The sequence below is a fragment of the Bos grunniens genome, chromosome 22 (assembly GCF_055505025.1).
Source record: "Bos grunniens cultivar Pamir isolate PY7600 chromosome 22, Bosgru_T2T1.0, whole genome shotgun sequence".
Lineage (NCBI taxonomy): Eukaryota > Metazoa > Chordata > Mammalia > Artiodactyla > Bovidae > Bos > Bos grunniens.
The window spans coordinates 53,305,076-53,323,629 of record NC_141186.1 but is presented as its reverse complement, the minus strand read 5'-3'; the positions used below and the strand labels follow the sequence as shown (position 1 = coordinate 53,323,629).

Here is an 18,554-nt window from a genome sequence, read left to right as displayed (position 1 = left end):
AACCTTTTCTCCCACGCATGTTGGTGGTCACACTTGTAAAGTGGTTTTCCTACATCGTCTTCCTCAAAGTTTTGGGTCAGGGTTCACTGTTGTGATGCTGGCCACTTGCAGCATGTTCAGTTCAGTTCAGTTCAGTTGCTCAGTCGTGTCCCACTCTTTGCAACCCCATGAATCACAGCACGCCAGGCCTCCCTGTCCATCACCAACTCCCAGAGTTCACTCAAACTTATGTCCATTGAGTCAGTGATGCCATCCAGCCATCTCATCCTCTGTCATCCCCTTCTCCTGCCCCCAATCCCTCCCAGCATCAGGGTCTTTTCCAATGAGTCAACTCTTCACATTAGGTGGCCAAAGTATTGGAGTTTCAGCTTTAGCATCAGTCCTTCCAATGAACACCCAGGACTAATCTCCTTTAGAATGGACTGGTTGGACCTCCTTGCAGTCCAAGGGACTCTCAAGAGTCTTCTCCAACACTACAGTTCAAAAGCATCAATTCTTCAGTGCTCAATCTTCTTCACAGTCCAACTCTCACACCCATACATGACCACTGGAAAAACCATAGCCTTGACTAGATGGGCCTTTGTTGGCAAAATAATGTCTCTGCTTTTCAATATGCTATCTAGGTTGGTCATAATTTTCCTTCCAAGGAGTAAGCATCTTTTAATTTCATGGCTGCAATCACCATCTGCAGTGATTTTGGAGCCCCAAAACATAAAGTCTGACACTGTTTCCACTGTTTCCCCATCTATTTCCCATGAAGTGATGGGACCGGATGCCATGATCTTCGTTTTCTGAATGTTGAGCTTTAAGCCAACTTTTTCACTCTCCTCTTTCACTTTCATCAAGAGGCTTTTGAGTTCCTCTTCACTTTCTGCCATAAGGGTGGTGTCATCTGCATATCTGAGGTTATTGATATTTCTCCCAGCAATCTTGATTCCAGCTTGTGCTTCTTCCAGCCCAGCATTTCTCATGATGTACTCTGCATAGAAGTTAAATAAGCAGGGTGACAATATACAGCCTTGATGAACTCCTTTTCCTATTTGGAACCAGTCTGTTGTTCCATATCTAGTTCTAACTGTTGCTTCCTGACCTGCATACAGGTTTCTCAAGAGGCAGATCAGGTTAGCTGTGGCTAACATTGACTGGTTGGGAACCAAGGCATCCTGAGCTCCAGGGAGGTGGGGATGGGGGGTGGGGCCTGAGGCAGTGGACTGAGCTGAAGCTGGGAGGCGTCAGTGAGATACACACCACAGCTGCTGCCCTCCACGTAAAGGTCTTAGAAGAGAAACTGCCCTGGTGCACCTTCCTCGGAATCCTTTAAGGCTTGTCACAGCCGAGGAAGAGGAAGGACAAGGGGAGAAGGCTGGCAGGTCCTCTAGAAGCAAGGGGGAGGAGGGAGCACAGAGGTCTGGGTTCTGTGAAGAGCGGATGCTGCTTTGGGGAGCAGCTGCGCTCCACCTGGGGTCAGCTGCTCTGCAGGGAAAGCCCACCCCCCGGACGCCACACAGACAGACGCCCCAGTCCCACCCTCAGGCCAGGCAGGAACAAGGAAGCGGCCTGGTTTCCTGCTTCCTCACCCACAGCAGGGCCTTTTCAGGCTGCGGGGAGGACGGCCCAAGGGAAAAATGATGTCACGGTTGGGAAGGGATGGTCTCAGATGGGCCAGTCACCTGGAACCTGGGGGCCACACCAACAAGCCATGAGACAAATGGCAGCCTTCAGCTTCCAACAGTGCCCCTGGGCTACAGGAGAGGCGTTTTCGATTCACCTCTCTGGACCTCAGTTTTCTCATCTCTAAAATGGGAGTAATAACCTCCCAGGGCTGTAGACAGGATTCGATATTTAAAAAAAAAAAAAAAAACTGGCACAGTGTCTGGCCCTTTAGAGAAATGTTAGCCCCAGCTTTGGCCAGCTGGGATCTGTCCCAAGTTGGTTCCCACATCCTTTTGGCATGCCTGCATCCTTTTGTTTTTTGAGAACTTCCTTATTTTCTGGCACCACAAGATGCTACAGGCTGATCTTGTATGTTTCCTGCCCGAAGCCTATAATCAGCTATTTTACCAAGGAGTCTTCCTTCCTTTTACTGGACAATGAGAATCAGAAACCAAAGTCTTAACACTGGGTGTTCTTGTTGCTGCTGGCCCATCTCAACAGAGTGAGGCACCAAAGGTAAAGGCAACACGTGTAAATCACACGCTCAGATGTACTCACGTTGTTTCTGTATCCACCAGCTGAGTGCGTCCTGAGCTGCATACGATCTAAGCCGTCCTCAGGATTCACTCCAGCCTTCCTTCCTGGTGTGCACCTTCCCTCTCCTGCGGTACAAACAACCTTCTATCCACCTTCTATCTCAGCACACCTGTGAGGCAATTTTGGAATTGCAGCCCTCTAGAAAACACGTTTACCAGTTACAATTAGAGTATGCTTGTTCCAACTCCTGTCATCTTTAGCCTTATAATTCCCAGGCAAAACACTGTTTGCTACAGTGATTCAGATCAGCCCCTTTTCCTGTCAGCCACTTCAACGGGGTCCTGTCACACATTTGTGTACAGTTTGTGTCAGTCATCAGCTTACTGCCTCCCAGCTCAGAATGCACTGGCAGCGGTCAGCGCATGCTCTGAGCTGGAATTCCTTTAGAGGGAGAGAGATGGTAAGCTTTCTCAGCAGGGGGAGCTGGAAGAACACAGCAGGAGAAAGGCGTCCTGCCACTTCCAGCGCTGGCGGTGGGGGGCTGGGGGGGACAGGGTGAGCCTGAGTGCAGGCAGTCTGGGCTGCCCATTTGTAGCCTGGGTCTGGTGATGACCTTTTCCAGAGCCCTCTCCACACAGATCCAGGAGTCCCACGCAGCCTGTGTGGCCTGCTCTGCGCTGGCACCCAGACTTCCTTTCCAAGCCCAGAGTCACACGTTGAGCTGCAGCCGCAGGGCAAGGCTCCAGGCTCTCAGAAGGCCTCCTGGCCCCGTGGCCCCTGGTGACCATCTCTGCTATCCCTGGACTGACCACACCTTCTCCAGGGAGACCCAGACCCCTTGCAAGACCCAGAGCCCTACTACAATACTATGTAGTTTCCTTATACCTTAGAATTATTCTTATATTATTGATTATTTGTTTATTAACTCTTCTGCTGCCCTAGAAGGACTCCCTGGGGGAGAGATGGTTTGCCCTGGCTCGAGAGAAATGGGTCCTGATTTAATAAAGCTGCCCCATCACGACCCCTTGGGACCAAGGCCAATGAGATGAGAAATGCAGACTCAAGCTGGTGGCCATGCCCCCTGACTGGTGGTTGGACAATTCTAAGTGCTGGTGAAGATTAAAGCAATTGAAACACTCATAAACTTTCAAAAAAAAAAATTGGTGTATCTACCCAACTGGTGGGCTGCACCCCACAGGCCTACAAGGCCTGTGCTTGCCCCACCTCAATACCAAAGAAAGAGCCTGGAGTTGGGAACAGAGACACCAGCAGTTTAATGGATGGGGAAGCTTACCTGTCTGAAGCAAGATCTGGGAGCAACACCCCACCGTGTGAGGTGGAAGGCAGGCAGAACGTGGTGACAGTCTTTGCTCCCAGGGGGAAGACTGATCATCAGGTGGGCTCATTAATTACCAGGGAAACCAATTACCAGGGTGAGGTACACCCCTCACCATGCCTTTGATAAGAGCAACCAGCAGTTGGAGTGGAGACAACAATGTAGGAAGTTCAGTCGCATCAGCAGGGCGCAGGTGAAGCAGGCACTGGTCGGGGAGAGGATGTACAGAGCAAGAGAACACCCTGACCACACACCAACAGAAAGGCACGAGAAAATGTATCTTAAGAATACACACATTCCCATTATTTATAATAAGCAAATATTGGTGTGGCCAAATGCACTGCAATTTTCATCCAATGGAATATGTAAGATTGAGAATCAAAAAATGATGGTGACATGGCATGACATGGATGAATCTCATGTGCATACTACTGGGGAAGAGACATGTTAAAAGATAAACTGAGGCACATTAACATTTTCAAGATTTTGAGCACATATCAGCTGGAATCAGGCAGCACTAAACTGAAGATGGCTGGATGTGCTCCATGGACAGGGGCTGGGGGCTTTTATAGAGAAGACACAGAAGCTAAACAAGGGAATTATCTGATTGGCTATAGCTTGTGCAGTGGCCTAATATGACAAAGTCTATTTGGCTGCTTGTGACTGGTCATTCTTAAGTTTCATTTTCTTGGATTCCAGTGTGTTACTTCTGGCTGAGGTTTCAGTTTGCTTTCTAAGGCTACCAGGGCAGCACGACCACCTCGTTCTAATGGACTCCTTGTTTAATTTCTTTAACACAGAGGGCTGTGTTAGACGTTTTAATGATAACATTTATTAAAAAATAATAGGGGACTTCCCTGGTGGTCCAGAGGCTAAGACTCCATGCTCCCAATGCAGGGGGCCTGTGTTCGATCCCTGGTCGGGGAATTGGATCCCACATGCCACAACTAAAAAACTATATGTGCCCCAACTGAGACCTAGTGCAGCCAAATAAATAAAAAGTCATGGTTGTTTACTTTTTCACTTTTTTTTTTTTTTGCAATGTTAACAGAGTTATGGAAAAATAAAACTCAAAACACAAATAAAGATGCTTCAAGAGAGGACAAAGGGGCTTCCCTGGCGGCTCAGATAGTAAGGAATCCACCTGCAATGCAGGAGACCTGGGTTCTATCCTTGGATCAGGAAGATCCCCTAGAGAAGGGAGTGGCAACCCACTCCAGTACTTTTGCCCGCTTTGGGGATCTCCATATTCAAGCCAGAGCAGGTGGGGAGCTCTGTAGTCAGGTACCTTGGGTCTCAGAGGGCCCCAAGCCTCTCCTGAAGGAAGTAGGGGATGAAGCACCTCAGGGTGTGGCCATGCCCTCCCACCCACATGGGGACCTTGTAGTCTCATCTCCAGGGCACAGGAACTGCAAGAGCTTCTGTCTCCAGTGGGTGGAAGAGTAGGCTTGGACAGCTTAGTGTCCGTGAAACACTGTCCCACAGAGGCTTGGCACAAGCAAGGAAGTAAAGAACAAGAGCAAGGATGAAGAGGTACAGGCATTCGAAGGAGGGCCCTGGATGGCTGTGTCTTGCTTTGTGTCTCTCCTCCTGGATTCTGAGGACAGCAGCCCAGTTGATAAGGACTTTCAAATGTTAGAATGAGAAAGGGCAACTGAGCCTGTCTCCACCACTAATAGGGCTTTGGAGATAGAAAGGTGTGTTCCCAGTTAAAGGTGAGCAAACAGCAGAGTCAGGCTGAGACTCGCCCCTCCCAACGGAGTCCAGGGCACTCCTTTGGTAATATTTCGCTGGACGAAGTCACACATTCCGCATCTTTTAAAATCCCCCGTGGAACCACGTCCTATACTTGAAACTGAGCCAGAATCAACTGACCTTTGTCCCTGAGGCAAAGACCTGGTTCAGGAGCCCAGTCCAGGGACCTAAGGAGAGAGTGGATCTGAGCTCTTCTAAAGTACGAAACCTCATGTCGCACTCAAGATCCGTCAGAGCCGGGGAGACTGCCAGGGTCCAGCCCCGGTTGGGTCCAGGGATTCCCTCAGGAGGACGGTGTTGGCGAAAGAATAGATAAAAGGAGAAAGAGATAAGGAAAGAATTTTGCAGTTAAGAAAATAGAGGAGAGAAAAGAGGCTGATATTCTTTGGTTTACGCAGAAAGCCAATAAAGCCCCAGCACGGGACTTGCTCTGTTCACGTAGGCCGCAGGCACCCTCTCGAATAGCTGAAGGTGCCCCACCTTAGGCACCTTCTCGAGTGGACCTTAGAAGCCCAGGCAGGAAAGTGAATGCAGAGGGCCCCTGCGCTCCAGGGAATCAGCCTGAAAAGGAAAAGGAAAAAGAAATAACACGGGGAGACCAAGCCTGATGAGCATGGCCCACACTTTATTTTCCAAAGTAGTTTTTATACCTTAAGTTGTGCATAGAGGATAATGGGAGGGGGGTTAGAGTCATGCAAGGTCAGCAGTCCTTGATCCTTATTGAAGCCAGGCTTTCTTTCTGCAAGCTTATCATATGTAAAAGCTTTAGGTGATTTACATCATCTACTGGCCAGGAGGCCTGTTAACATTTTATGACCCTTTCTTCAGAAAACTTATTTTTCTCTAAAGGTGATTATTCTAAAGTCAGGCACCACCCTCTGAAAGCATTAGGTAAAGTTGCATTCCTATAGGGCAAAAGTGTGGTGGGCTATAACAAGAAAAGAATTAACTCAAGCATCCAAGGTTACAAACATTAAAGCTACTACTTACATTTCTATATACCAACTATATTAATCAATACACTCCCAGGGACACAGTAGGTAAGGGATATGGAAACTTGGCAGCAAGCATTAGCTCAACAAAGAAATCCTCTACTAGTTCTATTCTAACAATTTTAACTCTCTGAGAAGCTCTGCATTGTTAGACTATCTTAAGCTTCCCGTGCCTCTCGAGGTTGGGAGGCTGTGAACAATCACATGTGTAGCTGCAGGAATCTGAACAAACCTGTCAGGCAAGCTAGAAAGTCATCAGAATTGAATTGAATTGAATTGAATTGAATTGAAACACTCCTATTATGAAACAGTGAATTGAAACACTCCTATTATGCCCAGGAGACTTATTAACTAGAATTTTAAGTTGATTTTCTTACAGAGAAAGGTGGTCGGGGATAGCCCTCTGTTAATGTCAGAAGAGTTGGTGAAAGTTGTGAAATAGTAAAACAGACAGATTTTGGTTTTGGGGTAGATGCTCAGGCAGGTCCAGGGGGCCTCTCAAGCCCCGACTTGCCTTGCCCGTCAGGGCTCTCCCACATGACCTTGTCATGGGTGGGAACTCCCATGCTGGCTCCCGGCAGGAGACACTGCCATACCCAGCTCACTGCGATGGCAGAGATGGCAGAGATGGATCTGGACATGAAGGTGTGGAAGCGAGTGTTCCAGGAATTAATTCAGGAGGTGAAGCCATGTCACACATGGCAACTCACACTGGACAAAAGCCTTCTTCCTAACATCCTGAAGCCAGGGTGGGCACAATACCAGCAGCGGACCTTCGCCCGGTGAGTAGGGAGTGCGATGGAAATATTCCAGAAAATTCTTGCTCATTTCTTCTTACTTCATACACTCATTACTTTTCTTCTGCTCGTGCTTGTAAATTGGAGATTACAGGAAGGTGCCCATCATCCAAGATGCTTTAGCTTCATTAAAATTTTTTTCCTTATTACACTGAACCGCAAAATGAAAGCAAGACTGAGCTAATGCCCAGAGAGAGAAAAAACAAGCTGTGAGTGGTGAGAAGCAGTGAGGAAAAGAGAAGGGGAGGAAGGGAGGCTATTGCGCTCAGCCACACGAGAGCTGGATGAGCAAGGCTCAGGGCACATGTTCCCTGCTTTGGGGACACCTGGGATCCAACACAGAGTCTGTGGGGGAGAGGCCCTGTGTGCTAAGACCCCCTCAGAGAAGGGGCGGAGGGCGGTGAGGAGCTGAGCAACACACAGCAAACCTTGGCCCTCTCTACTCCGAGCTGATGGAGTCTTTTTATTTTTATTTTTTAAAACTCAGTTTTATCTATTTATTTATTTTTGCCTGTGCCGGGTCTTCACTGCTCTTGTACTGGCTTCTCACCGCAGAGGGTTCTCTTGTTGCAGAGCACAGGCTGTAGGCACACGGGCTTCAGTAGTTGCAGCACATGGACTCAGTAGTTGTGGCGCACAGGCTTTAGATACTCTGAGGCATGTGGGATCTTCCCCAACCAGGGACTGAACCCATGACCCCTGCACTGGCAGGCAGATTCCTATCCACTGCAACACTGCAGAAGTCTGATGGAGTCTTTTAAAAATAGGACCTTCTGAGGTCATTCAAAGTCTAGCCCTCTCTTTTCCAGTTGGGAGAGTGGAACCTCAAGGGTTGGGGGTGGGGGCCTGGGGCCCCATCCCAGAACTGGGGCCGTGCTCAATCCCTTTTCTGGGAGAGGGTCCAGGCAGAGGAAGCAGAGCTCTTCTCTCCTGGTGGTGTATGTTTTCCTGGGCCAGGAGCATCAGAGCAGAGTCTCAGCTCACTGCTTACAGTCTGGAGGCTGGAAGTCCAAGATCAAGGTGCCAGCTACTCTTCTGGGCCACAGGCTTCTTGTTGTGTCCTTACGTGGCAGAAGGAGCTGAGTTGCTCTGCCGGCTTGCTTCTGTAGGAGCACTAATCTGAGTCCCCAGGGCTCTGCCCTCACATCCTAATCACCTCCTAAAGGCTCCACTTTCTAACACCATCACCTTGGGTGTTAGGATCCCAACGTGGAAATTTGGGGGGTACACAAACATTCAGACTGCAGCATTTATCCACACCCACTTGTATCTATTTGTGGATTTCAGTTCAGGGTTCTTGGGGCTCTTGTACATATAGCCTCTGATCCACTTACATCTACATGTGAGGAAGCCTTGGTTTGGGGTCAAGAGACTGGAGCTCCAGTCCTGGCTCTTCCACTTGCTGGGTCTCCAGGCATGACATGTTTCCAGGGTGTGCCTCATCTCTAAAATGATTACACTGGACTTGGAATTTTCCCAAAGTCCCTTCCAGCTCCAAGGGTTTGTGATTTGCTGTTTTCATGGCAGACATACCCGTGGGTCACACTGTGTGTCGGTGGCATGATGGAGACAGGAACATGGGGCTCAGGATTTCTTCCCACTAATCCACGACCCCCATCAAATCACGTCTCTGTGTGTCCTTCCCACACAGCCCACAACTTGGTCATATTGAGCCAAGTTATGGGTCTTGTCTTCTGTCTCCATAGGTTCCAGTGTTCCTTGTGCTCTCGAAACTGGGCCTCTGCCCAAGTTCAGGTCCTTTTCCACATGCGCTGGAGTGAGGGGGAATCCAGGGGGCAGGTGAAGATGAGAGTCTTTGCCCAGAGGTGTCAGAAGTGCTCCCAGCCTTCGTTTGAGGTTCCCGAGTTCACAGAAGAGAACATCTCAAGGATCCTGAACAACGTGGTGTTGCAAATTCTGAAGAAATGCTATAGAGAAGGAATTAAGTTTGTGAAGAGTCCTATGATTAAGGCCATTGCTCTCAAAGGGCCACATAACAGTGACAACTGCGAGGCATGTCTGCAGGGTGTTTGTGTCCAGAATGACATAGGTCTGGCCGTGCAGTCACCAGTAGCCCTGTCCTTTCCCACAGTAAGCTCGCCCACCCCTGGGATCACCGCTGAAATGCCTTCTCCCACGAGTGGAAGCACCAGAGGGGAAGCAGTGACGAAAAAGAAGGTATTACCCAGATCGTGGTTTCCTGAGCCCACACCAGCTGAGAGCCTCCCTACTTCGTGGAGCCCAAGAACGAACACCAGCTTCCAGAGGGAGAGAAGAGACCAGGATTCCTCCTGCGATCAGAGCTTCTATTCCCACCCAGCCCAGCATCCCAGGAGCACAGGCATTGGTTGCTGCTGTTTCATCCTCACTTTAATTGTAATTATAATCATCATCGTAGCTGTAATTGTGGTAGCAGTCACTATCAGAGCCTCGAAAGCTTGATCGGTGAGTTTATAAAATCAGACACACAGTCATCTACTGTATAATCCCACTGACGCAAAATATTCAGATTAGGTAAATCTAGAGACCGGAAGTAGATTTAGGGATGCCAATCAAAGCACAGGGAAAGGAGAAATGGTGGACAACTATATAATCTGTACAGTTTTTTGGGGGAGTGACAAAAATATTTTAGAGGTGATGGCTGCACAACACTGTGAATGCACCAAATGCCACTGCTGTGTTCACTTAAAAATGGCTAATTTAACGTAAAGCTCACCTCAATGAAAAACAAACAAAAACACTGTAATTTCATTCATTCTCTGCAGAACTGAGACTGAGGCGTTTATGGCTCATGGAACCATTTGGAAATCTCATGCAACCCGGGGGCCCTCTCACCAGAATACTTTGCACAGACCTTCTGTTGTCAGTCTGTGGAGGTGTTTGCTCTTCAAAGCATTTGCCTGAAAATCCAGGTTCTAGGTCACAGGTCTCCACTGAGGAACTAACACACAGCTGAGGGGTGAGGCAGGAAGCTCCGCCAAGGTGGGCAGTTATCCTGCCAAGGTCCATTTAACTTATTCTTTGTACTTTACTATTTCTTGTCACATGTTTTGCAATGTATGTTATTAGCAGAATGGGATAATGATGTGATAAATAAATACACACCCATTTGGTGTGTGTGTTCAGTTTCTCATTGACAGGGTTGCACAACCAAAATCATCAGGGTGGTTGGTGGTGGGGGAACCCTGCTCTGAAGGACCAAGGGTGAAAGCCTGAGTGTGGAGTCTCAGCTAGATTCTGAAATCCAGTTGTTTTTGTACAAGTTTGCTGTTCTGATTAATGAGAACTATTTTAAGACTCATTCTCACATCTTCTTTTAAACGTAGAAATAGGAATCCTCCCATTTACGTGGCTAAAATGAAAGCAAAAGTCATTTACAGCAAATGCTTCTTTTCCCTTACCCTCGTCCCCTTCTCCATCCGTCTGCCCCCTCATCAGTGTCAGCGGTTCCCACAAGCACAGGGGTGGTCTGGTCCAACCTGGCCTGCAGGCTGCTCCCTCTGGGGCAATCTCTACAACTACATCACTTTGCAAAACTGAACCTTTGTAGCCATTAAGCAACAACTCCCCCTTTCTCCTTCCCCCTAGGCCCTGCTAAGCAACATTCTTCTGTCCGTTTCTTTAAATTTGACTTTAGATATCTCATATGTGTGGAATTATGTAGTGTTTGTCTTCTTGTAACTGGTTCATTTCACTTAGCATAATACCCTCAAGGTTCACCCATGTTGTAGTATGTGACAGGATTTCACTTCCTTTCTGGGGCTGAATAATATTCCAGTCTATGTATGCACCATATTTTGTTTATCCAGTCATCTGTTGATAGACACTTGGGTTGCTTCCATCTCTTGGATGCTGGAACTAGTGCTTCTGTGAACTTGGTGCACAAATATCTCTTGAGACTCTGCTTACAACTCTTTTGGATATATACTCAGAAGTGGAACTGCAAGATCATATGATAATTCTATTTTAATTTTTTGAGGAACCTCCAAACTGTTCCGTAATTGCACCATGTTACAATCCCAACATAAGGATTCCAATTTCTTCACATTCTAGCCAACATTTATTTCATTTATTTTATGTTTTTTTTTAACATGTAAGCACCATATCAATGGTGTAAGGTGATATCGTATTTTTGATTTGCATTTCTAGACAATGCATTTTTTTTATGATGAAAGTTTAATCTTCCAAGGCAATATCAGAAATAATATCTGTAAGAACTCAGCACAGAGATAACTACTGGGAACACAACCCAAATGTGTGGGTAAATTTTTCACAGACTTGAGCACAGTCTACATACCTATATTAGACAAGTCGCTATTAGACTTAAAATAAATAGCAGGACAAGACAGAGAAAACACATGCCTAAGAAACAAGCATGTAGGAGAAATGAGGGGGCCCCACAGCCCATAAACACCTGGAAGCTGTGTGACCAGTGAGGTGGGAAGGCATGCTGGATCATTAACATAAAAAGGGGTTCAGGGCTTCCCCGATGGCTCAGTGGTAAAGAATCCACCTGCCAGTTCAGGGCACACTGGTTCGATCCCTGGTCTGGGAAGATCCCATACGCCTCAGAGCAACTAAAACTCCTGTGCCACAACTATTGAGCCTGTGCCCAGGAGCCACAACTCCTGCACCCACGTGCCATAGCTTCTGAAGCCTGCGTGCCCTAGAGTCCTTGTTCTACCACAGGAGAAGCCCCCACAGTGAGAAACCTGCACACCACACTAGAGAGTAGCCCTGGCTCACCGCAACTAGAGAGAAAGCCTGAGCAGCGACGAAGACCTAGCACAGCCAAAAACAAAAAACAAAATCAAAAATTTTTTAATTAAAATTGTTTTTAAAAAGGGGGTTCCTAGTGGAAAGCAAATCATTACATCTTAAAGTGGGGATCAGCCTTAAAGATTGTCTTCTCCACCTCTATTTTTTGCAGGTGGGGAAAATGAGACTCCCCCAAAGTGAAGTGATTTTTCTCAGGATGGTAGAGTGCATTTGTAAAGGAGCTGGCCTTGCAATCCGGGCTCCTTGAGTTCCAGTGTTGACTATCGGTCCCTTCAGGAGGTTACCAAATATATTCAGAAAGTCACAAGAATAAACGTGCTCTCAGTGAGAACCAGATCTATTTTGGACCAATTCATCACTAGTACCTGAGTTACAGGAGCTACCTGGGGTTGACCAGTTACAAGTGAAAATAGATTGTGGTGTAGCAGCTGATTAGTAAAGACTGAAATCCTAACCCCAGACAGTGTCCCTCCTCCCCTCAAAGCCACACCTCTACCGCTGCAGGCTCAGCCTTGGGTCCTCTCTGTCCGCCTGGTGAATTTCACAGTCAAGGCAAATTCATCTGTGTACCATCGTATCTTCTTTGATCCCAGTACCAGGGTTCTGCTGCTTTCCTTCCTAAGAATTATGAGTTAAGGCCTACTCAGCTGTAATTTGCTTCTCCTGTAATTTATATTACACTGCAATAAAATGACAGAAGCATCTCAATTTTTCATTCTGATGACACAGCTGGAGACTCTAAGCAGAGATATTTGAGTTGCCTACGAACACTAAAGTTTGGCACCATTTCAAATTTTAAAGCTCAGATGTAATTTCCTAATTTTTAGAAATAAAACCAATGTACATACCATAAAATAAGCATTTAAACCTAAGTACACCACAGAACAATAACTAAGAAGACACACATATGGCCAAAAGCACATGACAAAGTGTTCAACATCACTAATTATCAGAGAAATGCAAGTCAAAACTTCAATGAGGTATCACGTCACATGGGTCAGAAAGTGTGACATCATCAAAAAATCTACAAACAATAAATGCTGGAGAGTGTGTGGAGAAAAGGGAACCCTCCTACACTATTGATGGGCATGTAAATTGGCACAGCCACTGTGGAGAACAGTTTGTGTGTTCAGTCGCTCGGTCATGTTCGACCCTTTGTGACCCCATGGACTGTAGTCCACCGGGCCCCTCTGTCTATGGGAGTTTCCTGGCAAGAGTACTGGAGTGGGTTGCCATTTCCTTCTCTAGGGGATCTTCCCAACCCTGGGACTGAACCCACGTCTCCTGCATTGGCAGGCAGATTCTTTACCGCTGAACCACCAGGAAAGCTGGATAACAGAATGGTGTTTACTTAAAAAATTAAAAATAGAGCTACCATATGATCCAGCAATTCCATTCCTGGACATATATCTGATGTAAAACATACTTCTAAAAGATACATGCACCCCAATGCTCACTGCAGCACCATTTACAATACCATGTAAATTCCATTTACATGGAAGCAGTCTAAATGTCCACTGACAGAGGAAAGTATAAAGATGTGGTATGTGTATGCTGCTGCTGCTGCTAAGTCGCTTCAGTCGTGTCCGACTCTGTGCGACCCCATAGACGGCAGCCCACCAGGCCCCACCGTCCCTGGGATTCTCCAGGCAAGAACACTGGAGTGGGTTGCCATTTCCTCCTCCAATGCATGAAAGTGAAAAGTGAAAGTGAAGTCACCCAGTCATGTCCGACTCTTAGCGACCCCATGGACTGCAGCCCACCAGGCTCCTCCATCCATGGGATTTTCCAGGCAAGAGTACTGGAGTGGGTGCCATTGAGCCATAAAAAAAGAATGAAATAATGCCATCTGCTGCAACATGGACGGACCTAGAGACGACCACACTAAGAGAACTAAGTCAGACAGAGAGACAAACACCACATACATCACTCGTACATGGAATCTAATTTTTAAAAATAATACAAATGCTCTTCTTTATAAAACAGAAACAGACTCTACAGATTTTAAAAACAAACTTTCAGTTACCAAAGGGGAAATGTGGGGGGAGGGATAAATTAGCAGCTTGGGGTTAACATACAGACATTATAAAATAGATAACCTACCGTAGAGCACAGGAACTCTACTCAATATTCTGTAATAAGCTATAAAGAATCTGACAAAGAATGAATATATGTATAACTGAATCGCTTTGCTGTACACCTGTAACTAACACAACATCATACATCAACTACACTTCAATTAAAAAAAAAATCACTAAAGGTATCTAAGTTTTCTTTCCATTCAAAAGTAGGGAGATGCATCAAGGCAGGAAAGAATAGGAGGGGAAGACAGTAACTGATTTCCAGAGATTGCTCCTCACAGTCCTGAGCTACTCTAAACTGGTGTTTGGCAAGTATATCAAATGGTCGTTCTAGACAGCTAAAGTCAAGAAATCTAGTGTAGGTCTTGTTATTAATTAAAACGCACTACTCAATGATTTCACCCAAGTGTCTTTACCCCTTTACTTTCAACATATGAAAAATGGGTATCATAATAAGCTTTTGGAACCAGGACATTTTTCTCCTAAGAATTATATTTTCTTTCATTCATATTGCTTTAATATTTATACCTATATTCTACGTAAATTACTTTTCCAAATTATTAATCAATCCATATGCATCATGTAAAATGTTTAGATGGCTCTTATTTCCACTAAGATACTTAATCTACTTTAGAATCTTTCTGCATTTTTACATTTATATGAGTAAAGAGTATTTCTACAAGCCTCATGTTTAAGCTATATTTATTTAATTATGTTATTAAACATAATAAACATTATGGGATGTTATATAATACGAAATAATTACATATCAATGTATTCAGTACTTGTTCAGTTATTTTTATGTAACATTGATTTAAGGGGTTTTTTTTGCACAAAAGACTGGTTTTATTGAAATAAATTTTACATGAGTTATGGACAGTCAATTTATGTGAAAGCCCTCATTTCCCCCCTTTTGAGGTACATTTTCCATTTGGCTGTTATGTAACATATGCTGTGGCATGAGATAAAATTCCAAAATCATTCACATAGTACAACTGATAAATTTGCATTATATTTGTAAAGTGCTATAAATAAAAACACAACTGTTTGAGGTTCAATTAAAGTGACTTCCCATTTAATTGAGAAAAGAGACTCTCCTACTCTTTTCATCTCTTAACCTACCTCTCAGAGTTTGCCTTTAAGTTGAAGCAGTGCTCTATGGAACCATTACTATGTGGCTTTAGACTGTTCTGTCTGCTTTATATCTGTCGAGGATAAAATATTTAGAAGTATGATTAAACCTATGAAGACAAAATATTGAGTGTCAGTATTAACCCCTTGGTTCTTCAGATAAAGAAATAAAAATCATTCATTTCTAGTCCTGATTACGGAGAAGGCAATGGCACCCCACTCCAGTACTCTTGCCTGGAAAATCCCATGGATGGAGGAGCCTGGTGGGCTGCAGTCCATGGGGTCGCTAAGAGTCGGACACGACTGAAGCAACTTAGCAGCAGCAGCAGCAGCAGTCCTGATTAACTTCTGAAAAACCTAACTGACTTGACTTGTGCTGTCCAACATGGTGTTACCTTTGGCTATTTAAATTTAAGTGTAATTGAAAATTTACCAGACATTGTTCAAGAGCTCAAGAAGCACATACATTTGTCAGTTACTAAATTAGACAGCACAGATGCAGAGCACTTCCTTCACAGCAGAAAGTTCTACTGGACAGCACTTGGCTAGACCACAGAGGACTGGATTGATATTAACACATATGAATATATGCAATTTTTCCGTCTTAGTCACAAAAGTTACTTGTTTAAACTTATCTTCAACATATTCACAATCTTGTTTATTTTAGCCCAAGATAATAGTATAAAAATAGATATTTGTATAATTTCTCCAAATCCTATAATGTGATACCAAAGTTCAAAGCCCCCTAATGAACTCCTTCTTTGCCCATGTAAACTCAGTCTCCTCTGCTCTCTGGACCGCAGTGGCTCACCCGTGAGCAAAGTCTTCCTGTGGCACCTCAGGGAAGCCTTGTGAGGGACTCCTCATCAGTGTGGACTAGTCATTCCTGCTACCTTATATGACGAGTATTGGAGGACGGGTCCCCGGAGGCAATGCCTCTGCTCTGTGCTCTGGCATGCATCCTGGGACCCCCAGGAGGCCCACTCGTGGCAGGCTGACCATCATGGAGGCCCACCAGGCTTCCCATGACCGGCCAGACCCACACGTCCTCCACTAGAGCCACCAGAGCACCACCTGAGCCCAGTGCCTGGACAGACAATCCAGCCTGTCCTTCTGCCTTCAAGGCCCAGATTATCCCTAACGTCTTTCCTGAAAGCCTAAACTTGGTAAAATACAACTTAAAACATACGAAAATAGCAATTTGTATAAACCCAAGGAAAACCGTCTTCAGTAAAAGAAACGATGCGTTAAAACTCTTTCAAAATAACAAAATAAACTCTCATCTGACTAGTTCAATATAAATACTCTTTTCAACACCCCTTTATCCCTGGATCTCCAAAAACAATGCAGTCAGCTTCAAAATTTGGTCTTTTAAGTGATAATTTTTAAAAATAACACATTTTTTAAAACATTAAATGTGTATTATTTGGAAACAAGTAAATGCAAATGAACCTTTAAATATCAATATATAAACCCACTTATCGATTCTCCAGTCCACAGAGAGAGGTATTCACATATTTAAAATTTGAAAGTCATTTTTCCTAATAACTACGACAATGGTTTCTAGACTTTGCCTCTAAGCCCAAGCCATTACTTCTCTATGACAACCCACAGCAGGAAGATTTACAGCTCCGCAGGTCAGGAAAATTCTGTAGTCTTCTGATGGATGACATCAAAGCTGAAGGCTGAAAGATACTTTGGTGGTATAGCTGGGAACAGATTCTGCAACAAAAAGAAAAATATATACTCAACCACTCCATATCTTATTATGAAGTGTAACTACAGCAAAATTCAAATTATTGCCATTTCATACTCCAAGTATAGAGATAAATGCATTTATTTATCACCATTAAGTCAATCACGACAAATGTGTAGTCATGCTTCACAGATATTTAGACCTAAGATAGAAGAATGCATTATTTAAGATTGATTTTTAATTTTTAAATTTATATATATTTTTTCTTTTTTTTTTCTGTGTGTTTGTTGCAGCACGCAAGTTTAGTTGCTATGTGTCATATAGGATCTAGTTCCTCAACCAGATATCAAACCTGTATCCCCTGCCTTGGAAGGCGGATTCTTAACCACTGGACCATCAGGGAAGTCCTGAAGATTAACTTATTATTAATTTTCATTCTTTTGTAATCTTTCCAACCACCTTACACAAGCTACATCAACATACTGGAAACTGTATGAGCCTAAAATAATAAAAGCTGATAAAATAGAAATATACAGCCAAGAACTATAGATGCCAGGTAGAAGGGAATATGGTTTATAAGAGAAGTCTGGGCTATTCCTAAACCAAGCACCATCTTATTAATAATCATTTTATCATTCTTGCTCTTCCCTGGTTACTGCACACTCTTTCTCTCTTCACAGCCAAAGTTTTTCAAAGGCTGGTCTATACCAATGGTTCTCAGACTCAAAGCATCAGTATCACCTGGGAACCTCTGAGAAATGCACATTCTCAGGCCCCACCCCAGACCTGATGACTCAAAGATTCTGAAAGTGGAGCCTGTAGCTGATTCTCATGTTCACTAAAGTGTGAGGACCAGGGAGAGGCCTCACTTCTTCAACATTCTTGAATCATACAAAGTTGGACATCCACACAGACTCACCAAACTACTTTTTTTTTTTTTTAATATTAACTTTTTATTGATAGCCTACAAGTCTTTTTCACATGCATTTGTGTACACCTCTTTCTATTCCAAAACTAAAATCATATCGATAAATCTACTTTTTAAAACAAATTTATTTATTTATTTATTGTGGCTGCACCCTGCGGCATGTGGGATCTTAGTTCCCTAACCAGGGATTGAACCCTCACCCCCTGCATTAGGAAGGCAGAGTCTTAACCACTGGGCCGCCAAGGAAGTCCCACTAAATCTATGTTCTTTTCCTTACAGTGATGAACTCTCTAACTCAGACATTAGTCTGAAAGGGAAGGAGAGAAAAGAGAGAAGATAGCACGATGAAGAAGAAAGAAACTTAAAAAAATTCAAAGCATATGTCCAACCACATCTAGGTTGATCTATTAAGAAATCACCATTTTTGTAGGTCATACACAGCTGAATACTGGCAATATCATTTAGTGCAACCTAATATGAGTATATGAAGGATGCGTGAGTGTGTGCATGCATGCTCAGTTGCTCATTCATGTCTGACTCTTTGCGACCCTGTGGACGGCAGCCCACCAGCTCCTCTGTCCATGAGATATCCCAGGCAAGAATACTGGAGTGGGTTGCCATTTCCTTTTCCAGGGGATCTTCCCTACCCAGGGATTCGAACCCACATCTTCTGCATCTCCTGCATTGCAGGCAGATTCTTTTACCACTGAGCCACCAGGAAGCCCATAAGAAGGATAGAATTATGATAATTATTTAGAAACCAACGAATGGATTCAAAACCTATTATCACTAAAGTTAACTTTTAAAATCAAACCATTTTTATTGCTGGCCACATAGATGGAAAGATTAATACCTGTTTTCTCTAATCC

General features: G+C 44.6%; 2 protein-coding genes across 6 annotated transcripts in view; one reads left to right on the top strand and one right to left on the bottom strand.

The window, feature by feature from the left end:
* Positions 1-5,892: 5,892 nt before the first annotated feature.
* RTP3 (receptor transporter protein 3) lies at positions 5,893-18,102 on the top strand. Of its 3 annotated transcripts, none has more exons than XM_086368405.1 (3): positions 5,893-7,055; positions 8,777-9,515; positions 17,965-18,102. In XM_086368405.1, the coding sequence occupies exons 1-2, from the start codon at positions 6,811-6,813 to the stop codon at positions 9,510-9,512; spliced, it is 981 nt and encodes a 326-aa protein (XP_086224531.1). In that variant the 5' UTR covers positions 5,893-6,810; the 3' UTR covers positions 9,513-9,515; positions 17,965-18,102. The 3 variants fall into 3 exon arrangements, with proteins under 3 accessions (XP_086224531.1, XP_086224530.1, XP_086224529.1); XM_086368404.1 differs by lacking the exon at positions 17,965-18,102 and adding an exon at positions 9,836-10,183; XM_086368403.1 differs by lacking the exon at positions 17,965-18,102 and having other exon boundaries at positions 8,777-10,183.
* The window catches only part of LRRC2 (leucine rich repeat containing 2), a 45,133-nt gene continuing 41,194 nt past the window's right edge, over positions 14,616-18,554 (bottom strand). For all 3 annotated transcript variants that reach the window (XM_086368389.1, XM_086368388.1, XM_086368390.1), the window contains one exon: positions 14,616-16,783. In XM_086368389.1, the coding sequence (XP_086224515.1) occupies positions 16,734-16,783 (50 nt within the window). In that variant the 3' untranslated portion in view covers positions 14,616-16,733. The remainder of the gene's footprint in view (positions 16,784-18,554) is intronic.

Coding starts and splice junctions, on each gene's coding strand:
- RTP3 (XM_086368405.1), top strand. CDS start 6,811: ATGACCTTGTCATGGGTGGGAACTCCCATGCTGGCTCCCGGCAGGAGA. Junction 7,056..8,776: donor CAGCAGCGGACCTTCGCCCG/GTGAGTAGGGAG, acceptor CTGTCTCCATAG/GTTCCAGTGTTCCTTGTGCT.